We start from the raw sequence: 24875 nt of genomic DNA, 5'->3' as shown, positions 1-24875 counted from the left end.
CCTGACAACATACTGTAAATTTCAGCAGGCACAATAAATATTTAAGAAAAGAAGGAAAAAAAAATATGAACAGAATAGATTAAGTTACCTTTTTCCTGCTAAAGGCCAAGTGTTTATTATCATCAACCTCTAAAAATGCTGAGATTTGGTGCCTTTTAAAGGACCGTATCTGAGAAGTTATTTTCTATGAGGTCTATGAGGCATTATTTCCTTTAATATCAGTGGTCACTGCAATCTGACAGCTCATAGGAAAATTACCCTGACCTGGTATTATATACTAAAGATAAAATAATTAATCATAACTTTCAGTAGCTATTAAAATATTGGTATATAGGGAGAAACAACTGAATATAAATATTTTTATATTAAAATAATTGCCTTTATAAGGAATACTTTCAAACATTTATGAAGATGTTACAAACTGTACAGGACTGTATTTTGTTAAAATACAGAGAATTTAGAAAAGAAAATAAATGTATCATCTGGTATCATTAGTGATTACCTTCATTATATGCAACTTTAGTGAGTAAATAGACAATTATGTTCTTTTGATAAGTTATTCTTCAAAGTGTATATATTTGTTATTTACATTCTCGAGGATCACTTTTGTTTTCTTACAGACATTGCTTTATTGTTTTCATGTTAATTACTAGAAATCTTTGTCACTTTTAGCCAGCAGCACCAAATACAAACAATCATTCAACATAAAAGCTTATCCCATAATACAGCATAAGCTCTTGAGTTTTCCAATCAGAATTTTATTCTAGAATTTAGTTATCAACCAAACTAACAAGGAAAAGCAATGTTACCAGTTTTCTTCTGACAGTACACCAAAAAAATTACATATTTCCAAGATTTTAGAGAGCTACAGGGGATGGAGAAGAAAGAGAAGGGAAAGAGAATAGGGGGCACAGTATACAGAGAAAAACCAAACTACTAGTTTATTGTGACAGATTTAATAGCAAGTTAACAGGTACAACTACCACATTTACCTATCCTCTTCTCCTAAGAGTCACTGCCTCAGAAGGAAGACTGGCTGAACAAGTTGTGATTTATTTCCTGAGTCATTGCAATTTATACTTCAGAATACTAAGGAAAATTACAGAGGCTACTTGGCTGCTGTTTCAGCAGGGCAGCAGCTTCTGTGGGGAAAATTGCTGAGAGGGCAGACAATTTTCCAGTCATTCCAATTTAACCCCCTACCAAGCCAATGTCCAAGCAATCTGCCAGGTAATTTTGCCCATTTCCAGCATCTTTCTAACCAAGGTCACTGGATTCCAAAGTAAACTTTTTTGTTATCCTTCTCAGTCAGTAACAAGTTCTTATTTTCTTTTACCAATAGGATACCGATATATATTCAAACTCCATCATATTTTTTTTTTCATTTTAAGCCCACTTGTACCACATGTTGCATTCTAGGATTTTTTAAAACTGTCCAGACTCAATCAGCAGCAGTCATTTCTTGTATGCATTTGGACTTTGTTATGCATATTCAGTGAACAGAATTATTGAGAAATGGAAGTCAAGCCATGGCTTTTGTATTACACAACTGGAAAGGAGACAGGAGCATTTTCAGAGGAAAAGTATTAAGCAAAATCACCACATAAAAATTGAGGTTGCCACTATGTAAGTCCTTAAGTTCTAACCAGCACTTTCAAACACACTGCCCCCACAAAAAGCCCACATGCAACAATGGAGAGAATTTATTAAGCACTACACACAGTCATGCAAGCATGAAATTTGGCAAAAAATAAGCAATATTCCATCACTACAGGGATTCTTCACCTGTTCTTACCTCTGTGGCAGCCTGAAGGGCATTTGTGATTTCTGCAGCCAAGAGTCCGCCCGCAGACTTGATCACAAGGTGGACAGTTTCCAGAACAGCACTATTAAAAAAAGCCCCATGAAATCTAATAACTGGACACTGATATTTTTAGTGTACACTTTCCCTCTTCTACTATCTCATTTTTTCAATACTTATTTTAAAAAAAAGTCAGTGTAATTTAGTCAAATTTCCTCAAACCCATTCCAGTAAAAAGGCTACCTGTGAAGTGGTCTAAAATTTTTTTTTATTACAAAATAACAAGAGAACGCATTTTAATGCATCATTTCAACACATTAAAAAGGCAGAGGGCTTCAAAAAAGCATAAAGCTCAAAATATTATAATATTTTAATCACAAATAATTTCAGAAGATAGGACATCTAACAGTTCACCTCATTATTCTGCAATTTCTTCCACTTTTGTGCTCTATTGTCCCCAGCACAAAAATGTTGCTAACCATTTTTTTATACACCCTTTACCTCTGTAGTAAAGGCAGGTAATTTCAAGACCAGTTATTTATTTTCTATTCTTAAATCAGTAACATGAAAGAATCAAAAAATTTCATAAAATCATCACATCAGTGGATGTTGTATCAGGAGAGAACATCACCTTTTCTATTAACTTGAAAAGCACCTTCCAACAAGAAACCTCGATTTTCCACCATGGAGGTGTCAACATTGCATTTACTTGTTTTGTAATCTTTTTACATAAAATAAATTTACCACAACAATAATATTCAAAAATACTTTAAGAGTTAAACTGTATTTTTTCATGCCTGTTTGTGGTAAGTAGTCCAACTTTCCCAAAGTATTAATTCAAAACTAGGAGGCAACTTTCATGCTCTCTTGAATGAATAAACTGAAAAGATATTTCTGATACTTTTGACTTCAAATAAGAAGTGAAACAAATCTCCAATTCCCAACTGTCAGACCACTGCTGCTTGCGCTGCTGTGTATGTGGGATGGAATGCTGGGCTGTGAAAAATAAAGAGCGTGTCCCTGACAAAATTTTAAATGTTTCCCAGCTCTTCCTGCAAAGCAGGGAAATAAATTGATTTAACTGCTGCAGAAAGCATAAAGCATCAGTGACTACTCAAGAACCTGACAGCAAAACTGCCTTCAGGAACTGTAGAGTTGTCAAAATCCCCTCCCTGCTTATAAGGCCAGTGAGTGTTTCTTGATGTCATCCTTTTCAGAGAATTCTGGTACATTCAAAACTAATTTCAGTGACATGGAAGAAAATTCCTCTTGCTACACAGTAACATGAGGTGGAGCAACAAGTTGATGTGGTTTTATCTAGACTTTTTTCACAAGTCAGCTAAACAATGCATTTGAGAAAGATCATCTGTGGGCTCTCACCTTCCTGCGGCACTGGTGCTTCTGGCAGTCGCGGATTTTGGTGCACTTGGTTTCACACAGGTATGGCTTATGGCACGGCATGCGCTTGGTGTGCTTCCCACAGCGACACTGCTTCTCAACCTCCTGGGCACCAGCACAGGCAAAAAAAGCAGGGTGTTTTTCATAGAAGAGGGAAAAAAAAGGAAAATAAAATGTTCTACTACTATCGGTAAAGGAAGGTTCGAGGAAAAGTAACATTACACTGCATACACAAGGCAAGCGTGTCCTGCAAGATAAGTGTAACTGCAAAACAAATTAGTACAAAAGAGTAGCTCTCCTGCACATGAAAGTAGATTCACCCCTAGTGTATACAGATAATTTAAGAAGTAGATGAGCAGGTTTATCTGACCTTCATCATGGCTGTCAAGTGATGATTACTATCACCTAGATTTTGTAGCCAAAGCTGGTTCAGGAAGAGACAGCTGAGACCTGACAGAGCAATGGCTTTGTAGGCCAGACCACAGAAGCTCCAGAGATTTCTAGAGCACAGTAAAATTCTTACTGTTAATTTTCTTACAAAGAAGAAAATAGTGTTATTTTATACCACCTTCCATCTCACTAATGAAGGAATACCATAGAAAGACAAAGCCAGAAGGAAGCTAGAAAAGATAGGGGAAATTTGTCTTTTAGGGCATAATAATTTAAAAAAATGAAATAAATCCAAGCTAGAGCAATACCCTCATCCACAGGTGCAGCCTCAACTCAATATAGTGCTCAACTACTTACCCAGAGTTGTGTTGAGGTGGGAGGGGAATAATGAAAGAACATGTAGTTTTTAATAAACAGAGTGACAGATTTTGTGATAGATGTGATTTCATTTTCCTTAGGTGACTTGCACTGTTCCAGGCACATAGTTGAAGAGCCCAAACAAAATGTGAACCTGATAAAGTAAGACTAACCTGTCTGCATATTTCACAGGGACCCCGATGACAGCGCTGTGAACATTTATGGATTCCACATTCCAGAACTTTGTCACAACTATCACCACAGGTGGGCACATCTTCTGTACAAGGCAATGTGAACTCTAGATGAAGAGAGGAAAGTACAAGTAAACATTTAGGGAACAAAAAAAGCCAAAATATTTAGGAAAAAAATGCAACGTATAGTAAGTTCAAATGACAGTTATCTTTTGTTTATTTCAAAGCTTCCTTAGATTTACTTAGTTATTCCCATCAAAAATTAAACCCCTGGTGCTAAATAAAGTTTTGAAAGCCATGCAAAAAAAAGTTAATGTACTGTCATGGTTGACAGTGAGAACTTTTTATGGACCCTGCCCTGCAGAATTAGCCTAAACCACTGACTGTGAAAGACTGGAGGACTTTTTATTCAATTTATCATTAAAAAAAAAAAATGTAGCTTACTTGTTTTTCCACATGGGCAGGACCTTTTTCCAGAACGAGGACAGTCTCCACAGGGACCAGCATGACAAACTTGTTCACATGTGTGATTGCCACATGGCAAACACTTCCCACACACCTGAGAAATTCAGAGAAATCAGTGAATGCAATGAAATAGAACTACATACCAAGCCAAAGCAAGCCAAGGGTAAAAAGCAGGAGTGAAATGCTTCTGGATGGAATTTCACTTTTTCTGAATTTTGTTAATAAATGTTGCATTTTCCAGATTCACGAAATAAAACTGATTGTCCCTGCAGTGATCCTGCCTGGAAGGCCACAGTACAGTGAGGAGTTGGTGATTCACAAAACCTGAGTAGTTGCAGGTGTGTGCTGGGCTGCACCTACAGCTCAGCCTTCAGGCCTGCATTGTGGGCACACAGGCTTTGGCCACAGGATAAACTTACTGTACACAAGAGAGTGGAGGCACCTCCCACTTGGTACCAGTGATTATGCTGTCTGCATGTCCTTGCCTTTATCTAAAGAGCAGCAAGAAGTTCTCATCTGAACAGCCTTTGTGTTTGACTGTAGAAATTATGATCAAGGATGCTTTCCTCTTGTAAGATCCTACAATAACCTTCAACGACCAAAGTGGGGTCTGCACTGTATGCTGCACATCTATCATGGCCCATTCAATGCTGCACAGCTTGGGGCTCCAGAGATCTAAAGCGACATGCTAGTCTTTAGATTATACTCCTTTTCTCTACAGTGTTAGCTGAAATAAACTGCATTTTAACTGATACTTCACAGAAGCCAAGTACCTTCCTTACTGGGACCAGAATGGCCAAGTACCCCCTGATACAGCCTCCCCTCCACCACTTAATTTTTAAAATTATTTTTATTTTTTCCAGTCTGTCAATCCATAGCCTTGGTCTTAAGCACAGGCTGCAAATACACTTCAAAGAATTAATCACAAAGCTTTCATTCTGCTACAGTCCTAAAATTAGGTATGAAACTCTTGTCTGCTAAGCTGTGGTTTCATTCTTATTTTTGAAGGCAACAGCTGAAATTTCAACCTCAAATAAAAGAAAAAGAGTATACAAAGTTAAATTCACTGCTAGAGTAACCCCAGAACAATTCCAGAACAGTAACATTTTAACTATTATAGAAAATTAATGGAGCCACCAATTAAATCTCGACTCAAACAATGCTGTTCATATTTTTAATCTGTACACTTCCAAAAGCTAATTTTTTTTTCTTACTGAATACACTTTTCCAATCGTTAATACATCAAGTAATCAAATTTTATAAAGGTGAGAAATCTGTTTAAAAGGATAGGTTCAACATACCTGATCACACTGCCACTGAGGGCTTGCACAAAGCCTCTCTGCTGTCTGTCTCCCACAGATACACCGTTGTTTACTGACACGTGGACAAGGCTGACAATCTCCTGCATGCAATTGCAAAGTGACACAGAGTAGGAATTGCAAAAGAATGATGTATCTTCACAACAGAAACGGCTACTGCTCTGAAATTTAAAAAGGTTGGCCTACCTGCATGACAGGGATTCTCACAAACATGCTGTCCACACAGCAGCGTTCGCCCACACGGCAGGCGGCAAGACCACGCCTTGGCACTGCACCGTCGGGGCACTGCTCTGGCCTTCTTACAGTGACACGTTGTTGTGACCATCTTTGGGCAAGGTGGACATGGTCCTAATGACAGGAAAAACAGTATCTTGTTAATGACCATTCACCTTGTTAATGACCATTCAGCATTGACTACATCGCTTCTATTCTGGGAATTTTAAATATACTTAAGAGATGCTAAGTTGAACTGTATAACAGGTATCTAAATACAGGTCACACAACCAAGAAACACAAAGGATTTACCTGGATGGCAAAGCAGCAGACATTTATGACCACAGGAAGGTTTGAATTCCCTCTCACATATTTGACCACAGGAGTGAGGTACCAGCCATGGGTCCACTGCTGGATTCTCCACTTTTCCACAGTAACAGTAATACCTACTGGGAGTTTCAGAGCGTTTGTATTCAAACCTACATTTTGGACTAAAACAAGGGGAAAAGGAGTCAAAACAAAAACAACTTCTTAAAACAATTAAAAAAAAAAAGCAGTTTTATCATTTCGGCTTCCCAAGACTGTTTCAATGCTACCAATTAATATTTTTACAGCTACTATAATGAATAACAAAAATATACAGTAAAACAGAAGAAAGGTCTTTCTATATGTCAGATATTATAATACATTAATTAGAATGTCTAAGGAATTGCTTTGTTAATGCAATTTCTCTTCTCTAAGAATACATATAGGCAAAAATAAGGACAGCAAAAATCAGAACAGTTTTTATGTCAAGTAATATCAAAAGAACCTATGCAACAGTTAACCTACTTAAATAGAACCAATTAAAAAAAGGATTAAAAACCAGGGGTTTACTAGTAGCAGTCTATTAGTCATGTAAAACAAAGTTTAGCAATGCTATTAAAACCAAGCATACTAATTAGAATTTTACATGAAAAAATTTAGATTCAAGATGTACACCTTCATTGTTCACCCCTGATGTTGAGAGAAGTTAAAAAAATAATTATTGCTAAAGGTAGACAGACACTAGAGGCCTGGGATTTATAAAGTGCCACAGGCCCAACAGGCCCCACAGAAGCCATGAACAAGGGAGGTAACACGAGGAAGGAGAAACAAAGCAATTCACATTGCTGGCTACACTGAGAAAAGACAACAGACAAGAAAGTCCCCCTCAGAGAAGAACAGAAAGACTCTGAAAGACCTATGCACTCATTTTTATCAATTAAAACATCACTTTGCCCTGATAAAATATTACAGACCATGAACCATTTGTCTATAGTGATAGCATAGTTTTAGCATGTCCTTACGTGTAAAATAAAATACCATTTGCCTGAAGAGGCATTATCTTGAGATGCTGCCAGGCAACAACTGACACTTTATTTCCTAAACAAAACTGCTTAGGAAACTGTATTCATGTAGCCACACTATTACCTCCTTCTTTATACCACCTCAAGGAAAACTGCAAGATCTAATTTAATGTTTGGATTATAACGAGACTAAAAAAAATAAACAAATCCCTACATCTTGCTATTTTACAATATTTTTTAAACTTATTTCATGGTGCCAACTTTAAAAGTGAAAAATACGTAAAGCCATTCAGAAATAAATATCAGAAGTTGAGACACAACTGATAAGTTACCTTCTAAGAGGTTAAAACAAATTTGATGCAGCAAGGTTTTAGTTACAGTGTGAAATTTTTCTGATTCATGTTAACAGAAACTTACATAATTTTAAAAAGCAAAGAAAAGTCAGCCTTCTGAACAGTTTTTTTGTTGTTGGTGTTGTGCACATGACGTACAAATACCACTCCTTCTAAAGGAACACCAGTTTGCCTGGTCTTCCCAACAGAAATAACTTTGTCAATGTACCATGAGGAGCTCACCATGGCCAGGGATAGTCTTTCTTCCCAAAGTCATCATCTGTCAGAGGAGAAGATACAAGGAAGAGGCTGTCCTTGGCCCACTTTTGGATACACACCAGATGAAATATACAAAAGCATCCACAACAGCTCCAGACCTAAAGAGCAGACATCAAGCACCAATTGCTTTAAATTAGGTTTCTGTTTCCACTGATGAAAATCCATAACATCTGAAGAAATACTTCCCTTCCAAAATGGTTTTTCAAAGATAGATTATACCCACTGTTAGATCAGTACATAGATTCATATCTGTAATCTTTTTTCCAACTCCCGTGGGAAGTTTTTGCCAAGGCTGATGGAGCCCAAAGTACTCAGATAATCAGAGAAACGTTGATTTAAACACTGTTGGAGGTCATGTAGCACAAACTGATGCCCAAAGAAGGACTATTGCCAGCTTAGCTCTGTTCAGACACAGCTTTGCCAAGCAAAGCTGGAAAGCCCTGAGGGATGGGGACTCTACCACCATTGTGAGCAAGCTACTCCAACCATCATATTGCCTTCCTAGAACCCAAACTGCACCTCCCAAGGCCCAGTGTGTGCCACTCTCTCTTATTAAATCACCTGGCACCATAAAGATGACTTTGGTTTTACCCAAAACTGTAACAATTTGGTAAGAAAAGTGCAGAAGAAAATTTTAACTATTTTTTTTAATAACTTCAGACAATGTTATGAAATAATACTGTGAAAATGCAGATATTTTCTCCAGTAACTTACAGAGGACAGTGCCAATGACTAAGTTTCTATAACTATGGTAACTAACTTCCCAAAACTAAAGCTAAGCAGGAGACATTATATAAACAAACAGACTTGGCCAAAATTCTACAGATTCAAGATAATTAGCAAATCACTGAGTTTTAAAAGAAGGCTTTCAAGTTACCAAATCATCTCACTTCCGCTAAGGTAAGATTAACTCTATCAAGAGCCACAGAAATATGAAGCAAAACTCATTGAGGTCTGAAAGAATATGGATTAAATATGTTAAGAATTCGTACAAAATATATTGCATTTCTTTTTAGAAAGAAGTTACTGACTACAGTTTCATTGGGTACTTGTAGTCTGTGTATATCTATAATAAGAAATTTAAATATTTTCTGAAATTATTATTATTTTGTTGTTATTTTTATTATTATTATTTCACTTCATTTCTTCTTCATGTCAAAGACACAGTTGATGCCTCAGGTTTTAGCTTTTATATTTTCCAGATTCCGTACTGCTTTGTGGGGAGCTCTGAGCTTCATATTAAGGGATGGTGAGCTCTCTTCACAGAGTAGCTTAGACCAAACAATTCCTTCTCTAGCTGGGGACGCAAGGACAACCAATCCAAATCTCAGGCCCAAGAGCACACACAACAGTGGAATAAAGAGAGAAAAACAAGGAGAATGAGACTTCATAACCTAAAGCTATAACTGGACAATTAACTCCAATATGCAAATGGACCAGAACTTAGAAAAGTGAGAGACCTCGTGACTGATTGTCCCTTTTTTGTGACCATTTTGGGTTCATCTTGGGTGTAGCCCTGCCTGGGCTCTTGTACTGCCCCAGGTGTGTCCACTTCATAAATACCTACTTTATTCCTTTAGCTCTGCCTAGTCTCTGTTCCAGGTCATCCTTCACAAAGCATCACAGTTCTACATGGTTTTGGTTCATGTACCTCTATCAGAAAGAGGAAAAAATATTTGTCCTGAAATCTTTCCCATATAAAATGTACCTATATGAAATAGGACAAACTTCTCTGACACACACACTTCTTTTTCACCTGATCAGCATTAAGGGCAGTGAAGTTTATCTTAGTTTACCTGCTGTAAGCCTAACAATATCTCCTAATGTTCTAGTATTTCATGTTCTGCTTTGCTACTCCATAGCTTACGGAATACACAATTGCAAGCACTGGCATTCAAGCATTTCTCTTTGTCACCTGCTACTACCTAAAACTTAAAAATAGCTATTTTACACAATGATAAGAAACATATGACAAAAAAAAGGAAGAATTCTGATTACAAGCTACACATGCAACCTCTTGCATCTTCCAGTGTTTCAAAATCCAAAGACGCCAAATTTGCATTTAATACTTTTACGATTTTAAAGCTATCAATCCCAATAATAACCTCAATAATATGATACAAGTTATTCAGACAGTAACATTTGTTTTGCTCTAAAAGATTACTGTAAAGTACTTACAGCTTGGTTCCTTTTAACTGAAGCAATGCAGATGAGACATGTCATGGCCCCTGACTGAAAGGCCTCATTCATGTACTGTCTTGTACGTTCCAGTTCACTTGCATCTCCATCTTAATGGAAAAAGATTTTTAAAGGAATTAGTAACATTTGATCTGTTATTTTGTACATGTTGAAACTACTGCACAAGTATTTTTTCTCTGAACAAAGCCAGTCGTGTATTATTTAAAAAGCCACACTTCAGACAGTTAAGAGCTATACCATTGCTTCTGCACAAAAAGACAAGAAGTACACCTAGCATGCACTGCTGGGAAAGAACATTTTTAATGTAAGACATGATAGAGTGCCTTCCTTCCAACTACAGTACAATTTTAATACAATAATACTGCATTGCTTATGCTTTCAGACCAAAATAAAAGTCAATAAATTAAAAAAAAAACATTACCAGTTTGACTGGTGTAAATGGTAAATGTTTTGTCCAAAATCTTCCCTTGTTTTGCTTCAGCATCTTCATCATCATCTTCAGACGAGGAGCTTAATTGGTCTTCAACTAGCTTTTTTGCTGCAGCCTGGTTGGCCTTCTTAATTTCATCAAATTTCTTCAGTGAAGATAATTCTATTAAGAGAAAATACTAATGATGATTAACACCATGATAGCTAATTGTAAATACCACATTCAGTTCTACATACTTTCACTTGTCCTTTTCTTTAAAGTTTGCTGAATTTATTTTTTAAGAGTACTACATCACTAGCATTTCAATACCACACAAGAAGAGCTAAATTGTATTTACTTCTTTACTGTGCATTATAATAAAATTGACAGCAGGATTATCTATCAATACTGCCAACAAATCAAACCTAACATACCAGAGCAGAAGCAACTATAACGCTGCTTTATGAAAAGGATACTTTAAAAAAACCCAGACATCCCACACAAACACAACTGACACACATGAGGAAGAGAAAAACAAAACACGACCCACAGTTTTGTTTATAAGAAATTTACAGCTGTTATAACTTGCAGGTAGCACACAGGTATTTCTCCAGCATGTGGTATTTCTTAAATTATGACTTTCACTGATCTCCCTCAAATTCAAGAAATCTTTACTGCAAGAGTGTGTTCATGCTATTTCCCAGGAGATTTTTCTATTAGACCCAATATATTTACCAGGGTTTCATCAAGTTTAGCTTTAAGGCTTTTCTTAAGAAACTATGCTGTCACTGAAAAGAGCTGTCTTTGGCACTTCTCTGCTGTATTTGCCGAGGACGAACTTGCACTCCCAGCTGCCGCGTACACCGAGCACCCGCACCTTTCCCAGACCGAAGCCAAGTGTTTCGCTGACCAGCGCACCTAATGCTGTCTCTACCGAGCAACTCCCCTGGCTCTTTCCAACCAGACAGAAACATTTCATCCATTACTTCACACTTTCCTCTAATGCTTCAGGAAGACGGTGCACCCAGTCCACCCTGGCGAGGGCTTAGCCCCTCGCTCCTCGCCACTGCCCGAGGCCTCCGCGTCTCTCCCCGGCAAGAGCCTGCAGGCAGGACCCGGCACATGGCGAGCACCGGCTCGACACCGCCGAGCAGCGCGGGAGGGGGCGGGGGCCCGCCAGCCTCCCTTCCCCGCGCCGCCAGGGACAGCCCCGACCTCGCATCTGCAGGGGTTCCGGGCACGGCCGGCTCCCCGGGTAGGGGGCGGAACGCAACACTCACCGCTGGCCCCGTCGCCGATGGGCCCCGCTGCCGCAGCGCGGGCAGCGCCGCGGCCCCGAGCGGCCGGGGGCCGGGCGGCCGCCCCAGAGCGAGCGGCGAGCTCGTCCCCGGGCCTGCCGCGGCCGCGGCCCCGGCCGCCCTGACGCCACTGAGCCTCCATTTGTCCCTCGCCAGAGAGCGAAGGACGGCGCTGGGACCAGACCCTCCGCCTCCCCCGCTACCGGCACAGCCGCCCGGAGAGCGCTCCGCCCGGCCCAGCCCGGCCTGGCCGCTCCGCCCGGCCGTGGAGGCGGCGGCGCCGCCTGTGCTCCCGCGGCAGCGCGACTACAACTCCCAGCGCTCCCCGCGCGGCGGGCGGGCTCTGCCTCAGCCGGCCGGGCTCGGAGCCGGGGCTGCGGCGCTGTGCCCAGGTCACAGGGCGTCCCAGCTTGGAAAGGGTGTGAGATCGCCGTCATTAACCCAGCGCTGCCACGTCCAACATTGAACCGTGTCCCCAAGTGCTACATCCATACGGCTTTTAAATACCTCAAGGGATGGTGACTCCACCACTTCCCTGGGCAGCCTGTTCTAGTGCTTGACAACCGTTTCGGCTGAAATTTTTCCTAGTTACTAGGAAACCTAGTTACTAATCTAAGTAATCTAAACGAATCTAACCTCTCCTGGCGCTAATTTCCTCTCGTCCTGTCTCTCGTTGCTTAGGAGAAGACACCGCCCCCCATCCCCTCTCTACCGCCTCCCTTCAGGTGCTGTACCAGCGGTCAGGGCCCCTGAGCCTCCGCCTTTTCTCCGCGGGGAATGTCGGGCAGCTGCTCCGGTGGCACGCGGCTCCTGCCGGCATTTTCTGCGCAGCTCCTGTGACTCCTATAACTTCATAGCTGCTGGAGGATGAGAGTTAAAAACCGACCACAAAGCCTGTTTAGAAACTTGACTGAAGCACATCCAGAAAGTTTTAGCATACAGAAACATGTATTGAGGAACCCGTGTGCCTCCCAAGTTCTGGCAGGTTGAAATAATTGTAATTTTATTGACATTTCCTTATAGCACTTGCATTATGTCGTGTGCCAGGAGGAAACTTTGCATTTAGCCTTTTTTCAGCAAATACCTTCTCATGAAAGTCGTTATAGAAGATTTCCAACCATAAGTAGTCTGAAAATAGTAAACAAACCACTGGAGATAAATTCTGGTTTTCTGTTTATTTTGAAATTGTTTAAATCAAAGAGTTTTTATTCTCACTCAAGAGAGTGAATACAATTCATGTCTTAGACTGAAGAATCAATACTGAAAAAAAAAGTTAACAGTAGATATCTGTCCTTTTTTAAATAAAATCTTCATATCACACATTTATCTAATAAAAAGTCTTCAGCACTTCATCAAAGTACCTTCTAAGTGCCTAGTAGCCATATAGGATAGGTTGCTGCTGGCATACAGATTGCAAATTATATTCAAGACCTGAGCTGGAAGAATGTTGATTGCAAAGTCCAACTCTCACAATATAGCTAAATACCAGAATAATCCTTGTTCCTGCGTACAGGGATAGAATCTTTACTGGCAGGATGGCATACCTTTTCCCCTTATCACCTAATGAAGCCATTTATCCTTCAAAGCACAGATCAACAGGGCATGAACAGCCATTTGTGTTTATATTTACCCTTGTTGTTTTATATCTATCTTATGCATTAGGTACTTCAGAAAATTTCATCCTTGCAGTAAATCAGGAGTTATTTCTAAATCTCTGGCATGCTGGAAAGCATCAACATTACAAAATATAAAACAGCCAGAAAGGAATGCACTTTATAAAATACCCAATTTATATTATCTCCATCTCATTAAGGAGAGAATGCAAGTGTAGAGAGATTATTGACAGTAACATGTACATATGTATTTTTTAAGAGTGGCAGTCCAGTTGCTCAGAGTAATCAAACTTCCCTAAACAGAGAATTATCCATTCTCTCTACAGTCCCTTGCTTCACTCCCTTTCATCAAACTTTAGCAATGTTATGTGTCTATGATCAAATTCTACTGAAAATACCCAGCTGCAAACACTCAGCCGAGACCATAAATAAGCAAACTATTTTTTTGCAAATGGAAAAAGAAAAAGGGATCCAAGGAGATAATGCATTTTAAAGCAGTTGAAAATTGATCTAACATATGAATCTACTGACTTTACTATCTCAGAGGTAAGTATGAAAAAAAGAAATCCTCTATCAGTGGGAAAAAGCAGTCTCTTTAGTCATATTCTTCCCCCAACAGCATCTACAGAAGACCCTGGAGGAAGAATTTGGCCTGTTGCTGTCATGTCTTCCTCTTGCACTCTGCCAGCATAAACAAGTGTTACATTAGGGACATAAACATTTTTAATTACAAATCTTCAAAACTTGATAGTCTGCAGCCACATGATTACATGGAACAGAACAATCTTTAATGCATATTTTTATTTCTATATTGTTTGTATATTATTTGTTCTTATTGTGAAAAGAACACTAGATTATGAGCCATCCATATCTTTCATATCGATGCTTGCAAAAAGTTGTATTTTCTCCTCTCTGTATTCCAGCCTTTGCTTGTACTATCCTGAAAAAAGGTATATTTCAAACTGCCCGCTTATATTTCAAGAAATCAGCCAAGGTGTACCCAATGAAGTAATAGTATTTTCCAAATCTTACAGTCTTCAGTACTCTCACCTACATTGTAAATGAGAGTGGATAATATTAGTAGATATATCTAATTCTTTTTATAATATTGCATACTTAATTAATTTCATGTTAATCAGTAGATATTAAAATGTGCTCATTTATACACAAATGTAATATAAAGGTTAATGACTTCAAATAATATAATTGTTACCAAACCTTTCATTCTTTCCATAAGCAGACACAAAGAAATTATTTTAAAACAACCAGCAAAACTTCCAATATTTGCCAGTATGTGACAGTGCATGTGCATCTGTCATAGGGCAGCATTACAGAGAGTACAAAACACATTAGCAGGTAATAACACCTGTTTGTGCAAGAGCAAAGTGTTATCTTCCCTTCTTATTCTTGATTCTTCTTTTTCTGCCCCAAAACTGCCAAATATGCGCTACTTGTCAGAGATTAGTGGCATTGTCTCAACAAATAAAGTTTTGTAATTAATAGTCAGGTATTACAAAGATTAGAAATCAATGTGTTAAGCTCCAGTCAGGATTTAACCCTCAGTCTTATTGGCAACTTCCATTGGTTTTATTCTGCTTTTGACAATCCAGGTTTATCTGTGGATGGATCTGCTTCTTCTAAGGCTGCAAATTCTTCCTCTATAACTGGCTTCAATATTTTCTCTATTTGTGTAAGTCTTTTTTTCACTTTCTGTTGTGCACCTTCATACTCAGCCAACAACCTGGCAAATTTTGTTTGCAACCTGTCCATAGCACGTTCCATGTAGGCGACCTTCTCTTCCAGATCTTTAGGATCACTTCCTAAATTTGCAATTTCAATGTCCAGCAACCCATCTTTCATTAGGATTTGTTTGCCTTTTTCTTCCAGCATAGCCTTTGCATCTGGATACTCTGTTAAAGCCTCCATGAGATCATCTTTAGACAGACAAAACAAGTCTGAGTATCCAATACTTTTAATATTGGCTGTTCTTCGATTGCCAGCTTTGCTACCCTTGATGTTAAGAATGCTGATTTCTCCGAAGTAGCTGCCATCACTTAGGACCACAAATTGGGTAATTCCATCATCAGCAACTACTGCCAGCTTGCCTTCTTTGATAATGTACATCTCTCGTCCAATATCTCCTTTTCTGCAAATATAATCTCCAGGACTGTATACTTGGGGCTGGAGTTTCAAAACCAGTTCAACCAGCAAACCCGCTTCACAGTCCGCAAAAATCCGAACTTTTTTTAGAGTTTCAAGGTGAACATTGATTGCAATCTCTGCTCTTAGTTTATCTGGCAGGTACTTCAAGACTTCCCTTTCATCCACAGCCTTTTTGTTTGTCCACAGGTAGTCAAACCACTTTATAACTCTTTTTTCCATGTCCTTACTCACATTCCGAAAGTGCATATACTGCTTGATAGCATCAATCCTTGCTTGGAACTCCGCCCTGGCAGCATTCATGTTGGAGATCATTGAGCCCACGTTACCAACGATGGTAGCAAAGATCAGTACTCCAACCAAGAAGTCAACAACCACAAAGAAATACTCAGAATCTCTTACAGGAGGGGGGGTTTCACCAATAGTAGTCAGGGTCAGGGTTGACCAGTAGAGACTGTAGACATATTTTCTCGTCAGGCGGGCAAATTCAGGATCTGAGGTGTTGGGATAGACCCACGTGTCAGCCCCAAATCCAATGGCTTTTGAGATGGAGTAGTACACACAGGCATTCCAGTGAATAATAATCACAATGTACATGACAAGGTTAGAGATCCTGAAGATATTTGGGTAGTTTGTTCTTGTTTCTGTTCTCTGGAAGAATTCAAACATCCGAGCTACTCTGAGTAGTCTGTTTATTCTTAATTCTGGGTAATTCAATCCTAACTTAAAGTATAAGAGATCAGTTGGTAAGATTGACAGAAAATCTAATTTGAATTGAAAAGATTTCTTGTATTTCTCTCGTAGCTTATGTTCTTCTTTCACCAGAAGACCTTGCTCCAGGTAACCTAAAATAAAATTGTAAATAATAAAAGAAGCTACAGGTTCAAATATGTTGAGTTTAAGGTCAGTCCAAATCTACTTTGAAAAATATTTTGGGTGCAAATTCCATATGGAACATAATTTCTCTTACTTTTTACTATTTAATTTCCTATTTCCAAATAGTCAGCTCAGTGCTATATGGTTTAGCTATGAAAGATAAACAATTCTAGATCTGAATATTTTCCTCCACTTTTCCACTATGGTGAACATCTGGAAAAAAAAAAAAAACATCTTCCCCTCCAAAGAAACCTCCACAAGCTATAGGAAGGGTGATTAATGAGGAGAAGAATCTGAACACAGAAATTGCAGTTCCATATTGAGTGTATCTACTTAATAGCTCCATATCTTAATATTTTAAAATAAATAGTTGTAGCTGAAGTTAATGGGATGTCTTGCTTGTTCAATAGTCTTGAAAATCAAGCAAATACTTGAATCTCCCATTAATACAAAAACCAGATCTAGGTGCTTGTTTTTCAGAACCCCTGATCCTTTCCCTACTGCACTTCTTTTTTTGTCTTGTTGAGTCAGCTGCAGGCAAAACAGCTTGTACCTGCATATCTCAAACTTTATGTATCCTTTGAGTAATACATAAAATTTCATCAGAATTTCTCCTACTTTTACAGTAAGGCTGCAGTCTTTCAGAAATCTAACTCAGTGTCTTTTTTTCACTATTGCACCTCATCAAGGCTATTCAGATAAGAGAAGTAGTAGGGTTTTGATTAAAAAAAAATCTGGCAAAAAAATGTAAAAAGGAGTAATTAATCCTTGAGTATATTTACCTGTCCTTGTCCGCACAAACATATCAGCAACATAAATGGCATCAGAAACATAATCAATAATAAACCATGCCACTAAGTAATCGTGCTGAAGCTCATCAAAACAGGCTCTGAATATGAAAAAACAAAAGTAAATTACCATAAAACAAAAAATTAAATACTTGTATGAATCAATGATTAATTTTTTATCTAGTCAGGAATATTATGATTTTCCAGAAGTTCTATGTAGTCACTAAAGGAGTACATCACCTAGCAATAATCATGGTCCAGTTGTACATGACAGGCATTGTGATGCAAAACAACCAGTTGTAATATATATTTCCTGCTGGATCAATGGTGAAAATATCTTTCTTCTTCCTGAGTGGTAAGCAGGGGAAAAAACGAAATTTAATGAGAGACTTGAAATACACATCTCATTTTTGAGGAATTAAGCATTCCAGAAATTATTATTGTGAAATAAATGGTCTTTATCAAAGTTAAACTTCCTTGCTCGAGTGCATGGGAGATATGAAGCTGGTACAACTTGGTGTGACACAAATTTAGAATCTAAATTTTGCTGACCAAAGTCAACTTGGCAGTCTCACTTCACTTCATAGTGGCACATGTGATTTTTAAATTATTTTTTCCTACACAAATAACTCTCTTGTCTGATAATTTATTTTATCATTAAAAAAAAAGATTATGTGACCATTAATTTTTAGATAAATATAAATTATGAGATGAATCATGCCTTTCTCACAGGGAAAATCTGGCCCTGAGGAAGATAAAACATTGGCATAGTTTACATAAAGATACCAAAGAACAGGAAATCATACAACACAGGTTTCTATTGCACTGTCTTGAGTTTCTCTTCCTTAGCCAGAAAATTATGAATTTACCAAGCAGACCATAAAGCAACAACTTTTAGAGCATTGAAGAGTTTACTGGCTTGTAGGTGCCTTTGAATGTGGAAGAGGTTGCTTTATACTGGCACATCATTTGCTGCAGTGTGTTGTACAAGAAATATTAGATAATCAGAATCCAAAGGAGATCTATCTTGATTAATGTTTCAGATCACCTCCACGCATGCATATTTCTGTTGCCCACATATGAAGTTAAGTCAAAACAACTCTACTCTAGGGAGAGCAACAGCAGTCTTTACACTCATTCACTAAGGTACAAACATCTTTACAGGACATCTGTGAATGAATTTCTTCTTACATCAAAAGCTATTTTATTGCATAGCATATCTGGACCTAAACAAAAAATACTTACTCTTCTGTATTTTCTTTCTTCTTCAACTTATCTTTATTTTTATTTTTCTCCTTTTTTTCTTTGGTCTTTTGTGTTTCTCCATCCTTTTTCTTCTCTGGCTTGCTAAGAAATAGATTAACATTTTCCATTGTTAAGGACCAAGTAAAACATATGTAGAAAAAATAACTAAATCTCTTAGAAATAGTAATATTACTCTTCATCTTACCTCTTCTTTTCTTTTTTCCTTTTCTTCTCCTCTCTAAGAAAAAGAAAAATATCATAGGGTCATGGGATTCACATCCTGTTTCTTCAACATCTATTTATTAGAAGCATCTGAATTCAGTAAGGATAACATTGTACTTATGTGTTTAGCCTTCAAAAAAAGTGTTTTTCTTACTGCTTGTTATTTCACCTAGAACTACTTTTGTTATAAATCAATAGATACAATTTCAGTAACTTTGGTAATAAGAATCATCAACATCATAACTGATGTGCATGAAGTGAAATGTATGTGCAGTCTCTTTTGGGCTTACTTGAATGACATAACTGTTTCTAATGAAACAATTAGACATTTATTATAATTATTTATTTCTGCTTTTATAATCAAAATTGTATTGCTCTCATTTTATCAAATGGCAAAGATACTTACTCATCTTTATTACTATTATTGTTAATATTGTAGCATGCAAAAACTCCAGGTAGATACTGTTGCCTGGGAAACAACAAAACAACACAGTTATATGATATCTGCTGAAATTTAAAAAACAAAAATCTCCTAAATATTTACAATAAGCAATATACTGTAATCTTAAAAACTTTGACTTTTACTAAGAGTGAAGAAAATTCTATTATAGCAAGTGTATATGCTTAGATAATCCTATGTAAATCACCAAACTAAAAAAAAAAAAAACAAAAAACAAATGGACAAAAACTATATTTAACATACCTGTTTCCCCCTTCATGCATCAGTCCATGGTCCTTACTGGTGTCATGCACTACCACACTGGGAACAATTGCATGGGAGTGATGGGTCTCAATCACTCCTACCTTCATGGTCAGGTCTGTTTTAACTTGGGTAATTGAAGAAGACTGAATAAAAAAAGAATCAAGTCATTTCACAACTAGAATATTTCTTTTTCCTAAGGATAAATCCTTTACATTCTTGCTTTCCTGAAGCCCAACAAGAATATTTGCAGTTTCCTGTCTCCCATGACATTCCCACCAGACAAGAAAATGACCTGGCAACTCCTGCTAAAGGGAACATTGTACACATTTTTAGGGAAGCATTAATTTAGGTTTTAGGTCAAAACTCCTGAGTTTTGACACATACTTTGAAAATATTTAAACAATTGTGTTTGAAACATCTACCGCTGTTTCTCTGGGTTTTTAACCAAAGGCCAGAAACACTGTATCAACATGGAGAAACAGATTCATGCGCAGATGGCATCCTGAAAACCAGACTAAGAAGTATCCCCTGATTGTAGGTCCAAAGAAATCTCAGTATATTTGGTAACAGAGACTTACACTCTAATGTCGTGGTTTCCTTACTCATACAGCAGGTGGTAAATAAACGCCTAAATAGAAGTGTTAGTGGCTCTTTATGTCTGCTCTGTTCATCTCAAGGGAAAAAAAACCCTGAAAATGTTTTCTAGCTAATACAGTGCATTCTACTGCATAATTTTCTAGAACTGGTGTAATTAACTTCTGCTCTCCTTTTTCACCACTTATTCCTACAGTTATATCTTGGCATCAGTGAGACTGCCATCTCTTTAGGCATGAATTCTACCAGTGTGGTTTGCTCTTGCCAGGGCCATTTAGAGAGAATTATAAAGCAGATATTGATACTGCTGTCCACCACAGTAACAATATCCCTGTATGTGTGAAATCAGAGTATAGAGATCTCTGTAAGCCACAAGCTGGCAAATGAGTGACTGTACCACTGATAAGTGAAGTCAAATGCCATAGGGATCAGTCTCACAGCAGTTTATTCTGGCACACCACAAAGGAGGAGCAGAATGACACAGCTGACATTGCTGCCAGACTTGACTTCCCTTATTTGTCACTGAAACTAAAAATATGCCTATACAGGAAATAGGAGGGGAAATTCATGTTTCCAGCACTCATCAGACATGAATGACACATGGTGCAAAAAATAATACAGCAATATCACAGAATAACAGAATATTCTGATTTGAAAGGGACCCACAAGGACCACTGAGCCCAACCCTTAAGTGAATGGCCCATACAAGGATCAAATCCACATTCTTGGTGTTATAAACACCATGCTCTGACCAACTGAGATCTAACATTCCACACAATAGAAAGATAAAGATTGAAAATTAAGATGTGTTATTCCTTGAATAGTCCTAAATACAGTCCAATATTACTGGTCAGACTTTCAATGTTTACCAGCATGGATCAGGTCTAAGACAAATAGACATAAAAATATTCTAAGTATCTAAGATATGGTAAACTTCAGGTTAGATTCATCAGGAGACTAAAAGCTGTACCAGGGTTTCCAGTGACTTACTGCTTGAAAGTGAGAGGATTGAAATTACACGAGGTTCAGTTAAGTAGCTTTATATCTGCTTACAGGTGCTCTGAAATCTCTATTAATGCTGGCACACACAATTCCATCCTGATTAAAACTATATCCTCCACAGGACCACACAAATAATGGTGCAAAATAAAGCTGTATCCAGCTCATCACCAGACAAGTTCAAATGCATTATTCTCAAGGGAAATAATTTCTCCAACAGAGTGGGCTCAGTTCATGTTAGTACTAACAGTACCAGCATTTCTACATAGGCATATATTTTTCATGTTTACTTTTGCTCTTTGAGTCTTCTTTAGTTAAAAAAAAAAAAATTGACATACTGCTCTCCAGACATACTGATTTGCACTTGTTCTGGAGTTTAAAGATGATGATAAGTATGTTAAAATAGAACGTGTCTAAAATCACACCGATCCAGAGTATGGAGCCTGAAGGCTGGGGAAAAAAATCTGTGTCCTCTACATTCCCATCTTCTTCAGGTTAATAGGATTTTCTTTGCATTTTTTCAAAATAAAAAATTTCCTCTGGCTCTGTTGGTGTCTTTTGTAAGCAGAGGTACTGTGGGATACCGTGTGTTCTGCCATGGCAGCCATGCATAGGATTTGCTGGGAAAGAGGAGCTGCCATTGGAGGCAGGACTGGACATTTCATATTACTGAGGCACTGAAAGCATTAAGTGGCATAGAAACTGAAGTATTAACTACCCTGTAGTCTCAAAATACCAAGTTTGAATGTCAGGCTTAGGTAAGTGCTGCACCAGCTTCTTTTCCTGTCAGTCAGGACGTGTAGCACAAGAGTATCTTCAAATTCCATTAGTCTAAAAGCAAATTGTGAGGAGTTAAAGTTCCCAAGTCTAAGACACAGAAGTGCTAATGCAGCATGTGCCCAGTGCAAGTTGGACAGACACAGAAACTAAATCTAATTTGGGGACTATTGATACCTTGTTACAGCATTTGCCCATACTGGGCACAGTAGAAAATATCACATTAAACTCCCTGGGTCCAACTTCATGTTAATGCATTTTCAAGCATTTCAAAATTTTTACTAAATTCTATCACTATCATGTTTCCTATTCTGTAGTCACACATATTTTTTTCTTTAACTGATACATTGTCACAACTTATTACAGTGCTTTTTAATATTGGGATGCACATTTTCACATTATCATATTTATGTAGCAAATGCAAAAAGTAATAGATGTTTTCTATAGACATGTTTTAGATTTCTACCATATGGTTTTTACTGTATCATCTCAAACAGTATCATCCTTTTACTACTTGGATTTTTTTTAATGTAACTACTATGATAAACAACCAAGTTTTCAAGCATTATGAGCTGAAAACTAATTCTACTAATCACTATACATCAAAATCTTTAGGGCTGCAAGAAAATGAAGGATTGTGATGAATGGAAGACCAACTTCTGTTGCTTCTGCTGTTTTATTTTACATATTTCTCCCTTTTTTACTGGCCCACTACATTCACATCTCTAATCATTATTTTCATACACAAAATGCTTTAAATAAGGATTCCCTGGAACAGATTTGGGCATCATATACAGATCTATTTTTTTTCTTTACAAAAAGCAGCAAAAAAAATTCATTTACACTGAAATTTGCAGCATGATCTGTCTTTTCTAACATGCTAAGAGTCCTCAGCAGTTCTGCAATAAGCAGTTTCAACAAGCAGTGTGCATGCTTACCTTAGGAATGCAATCTGCTGCTTCTGCTAGAGATTTCAGTCCTTTAAATCAGCCACATTTCCTTACTACATAAGCAGTATCACCATGAAAAGCTAAATATAATCAACATTTCAAAAATTATTCGCTTATTTATTGATTTCACAAAGAGCCAGCCCCCTGTGCAGTTCTCTGAATTATTCCCAAGGAAGGACATGGTTATTAGAGGAGGATTTCCTTGACCTAGTGATGGATTTTGAGATTTAGAGGGAGATGAAGGTGACAGTGGCAGTCAGTATTATCCTTCACCTGAGCAGAAGCTTACTAGCCCTATCTGCAAGCACAAGAAGTGACAAATACTGGAGTGTGCTCTGTTTTGAAACTGAAAAAAAATATTGTAAATAACTATGTATTCAGTATTGTCTGCTCACTTGTTCTCTTACATATTGCAGATGCTTTTTAGCAGTCGTAACAGGTTCTTTTACTGTAATAGATAAAATGCCATACATGGAAATTTCCTTTTATGAAAGGAATAAAATTAGAATAAATTAAAAATTTATTTTAATGCGTATACCATAGGGCTGAAGAAAAGGAAATAACATTTTAAATTACTTAAAGCTCTTAAATAATATAACATAACATAACATATTTTGATGCTTTAAAATCCAGTGAATTGTGGGTACATTTTTAGTGGAAAATACCTTGATGATGAAGTTATAAGACACTGAATTGATCTTCAGCTTCAGTATGGATTATGACTTTGCAAAATGGTTTAAGTAGTTGCATTCCTCCTCCATTAGAAACGTGCAAAAGTGCATCTGTAGTGGCTAGAGAGTCAAGAAAGGCCCCATGAGGATATACCTCAAAAGAGAACATGGTATTTGCATGCCTCACCTTTCATATTTCACTGCTGGATACCATAAGAATGAGAAAAATAATGTTCTCCGAAGTTTGAGTGATTAGTTTTTCAATCTGGAATCTGGTACATGGCCCATCTTTTTAAAAGAAAAATGAAAAAAGCTCTTAAACAGCAAAAAGAGGTATATGTTGAAACTTGAATTTATACCTTTGTCACAACTGAGACATAGCTAAAGTTTTTACATTCTATGAATTACATTCTAACTTTGCTTCACAAAAAGCAGAACTCAGGAAAGCAGTCCAGCCCCTGGGACTCTAGGATTATGATACATTTGTTTCTATAATCAAGGGCAGCAGGAAAAAATGTCATTAGCAATCATAGGAACCAACTTAAATCTTGCAGCCCAGGTGACTGAGTTTATGGATTTAATCATAAAACAAAAGCTCAGCACAAGTCAGCCTCCTGATGATGGAAGCAAATTAAACACTTCTGCTGGTATGACTTTCCAGCCCTGAAGACAGTCATTCCATTTTCCAGAAAAGAGAACATGCATTGAAATTTAAAGAATAAAAACAATTTAAAATAAGATGGTAATGGGCAACAAGGAAATGTATAATCTTATGCACAATGGAAGCCACATACGCCAGTTTTAGTAAGATATGCAACATGACAAAGAGATAAAGTGAATAATCTTCTAAATTCTGGTTTATGCTTTACTGTTGTCTTTGAAGAGCTGAAATGCATCTCTTATCCTAAGATCATAGATATGAAAGAATCTCAGAAGGTTACTGCACCCAACCAGTATTGAATCTTGATCAGATTTACCTCTGTCATTCTCCAGGGTTTTCCCTGTCTTGCTATCTGAAAGGTGTCAATGTTCAGTGCTGAGCAGCGATTCTGTGTATATGTAGTGGCACTAAATGTTTGGGACATATGCCTTGTTATGTGGCACAAAGGAATACACCTTTTTAATCTGGTATAGAACTGCCAGTTTTCTTATAAAATAATAAGTCCTGCAAAGCAAAACTGACTTATTTTTTCCTTTATTGGTTTACCCTGGAATTCTTCAAAGCTCTCAAACAGAGGAAAATGAGTCCTGCTAGGCCTGGCCGCTTTCTTGTCTGACAGTGGCCAGGACCTCACTAA

The 24875-nt window shown here is 37.7% G+C and overlaps 2 protein-coding genes across 2 annotated transcripts in view; both read right to left on the bottom strand.

Annotated features, from left to right (window-relative positions):
- The window catches only part of NFXL1 (nuclear transcription factor, X-box binding like 1), a 44199-nt gene extending 32078 nt beyond the window's left edge, over window positions 1-12121 (bottom strand). Inside the window, exons 1-11 of the mRNA XM_063157333.1 lie at window positions 11962-12121; window positions 10694-10864; window positions 10252-10361; window positions 8038-8171; window positions 6447-6625; window positions 6108-6269; window positions 5904-6004; window positions 4582-4696; window positions 4120-4244; window positions 3182-3304; window positions 1796-1886 (exon numbers count right to left, since the gene is read on the bottom strand). Of these exons, the coding sequence (XP_063013403.1) occupies window positions 1796-1886; window positions 3182-3304; window positions 4120-4244; window positions 4582-4696; window positions 5904-6004; window positions 6108-6269; window positions 6447-6625; window positions 8038-8171; window positions 10252-10361; window positions 10694-10864; window positions 11962-12121 (1471 nt within the window). The remainder of the gene's footprint in view (window positions 1-1795; window positions 1887-3181; window positions 3305-4119; window positions 4245-4581; window positions 4697-5903; window positions 6005-6107; window positions 6270-6446; window positions 6626-8037; window positions 8172-10251; window positions 10362-10693; window positions 10865-11961) is intronic.
- A 3058-nt stretch (window positions 12122-15179) lies between these two features.
- Window positions 15180-19693, bottom strand: CNGA1 (cyclic nucleotide gated channel subunit alpha 1). Its single transcript, XM_063158038.1, is given in 7 exon segments — window positions 15180-16597; window positions 17411-17517; window positions 17657-17764; window positions 18662-18763; window positions 18867-18892; window positions 19286-19356; window positions 19582-19693. Coding segments are annotated over 7 exon segments (1944 nt in total).
- Between the last annotated feature and the right edge of the window lie 5182 nt (window positions 19694-24875).

The sequence above is a fragment of the Melospiza melodia genome, chromosome 5 (assembly GCF_035770615.1).
Source record: "Melospiza melodia melodia isolate bMelMel2 chromosome 5, bMelMel2.pri, whole genome shotgun sequence".
In the NCBI taxonomy this organism is placed as follows: domain Eukaryota; kingdom Metazoa; phylum Chordata; class Aves; order Passeriformes; family Passerellidae; genus Melospiza; species Melospiza melodia.
This window is presented reverse-complemented; position numbering and strand designations above follow the sequence as displayed.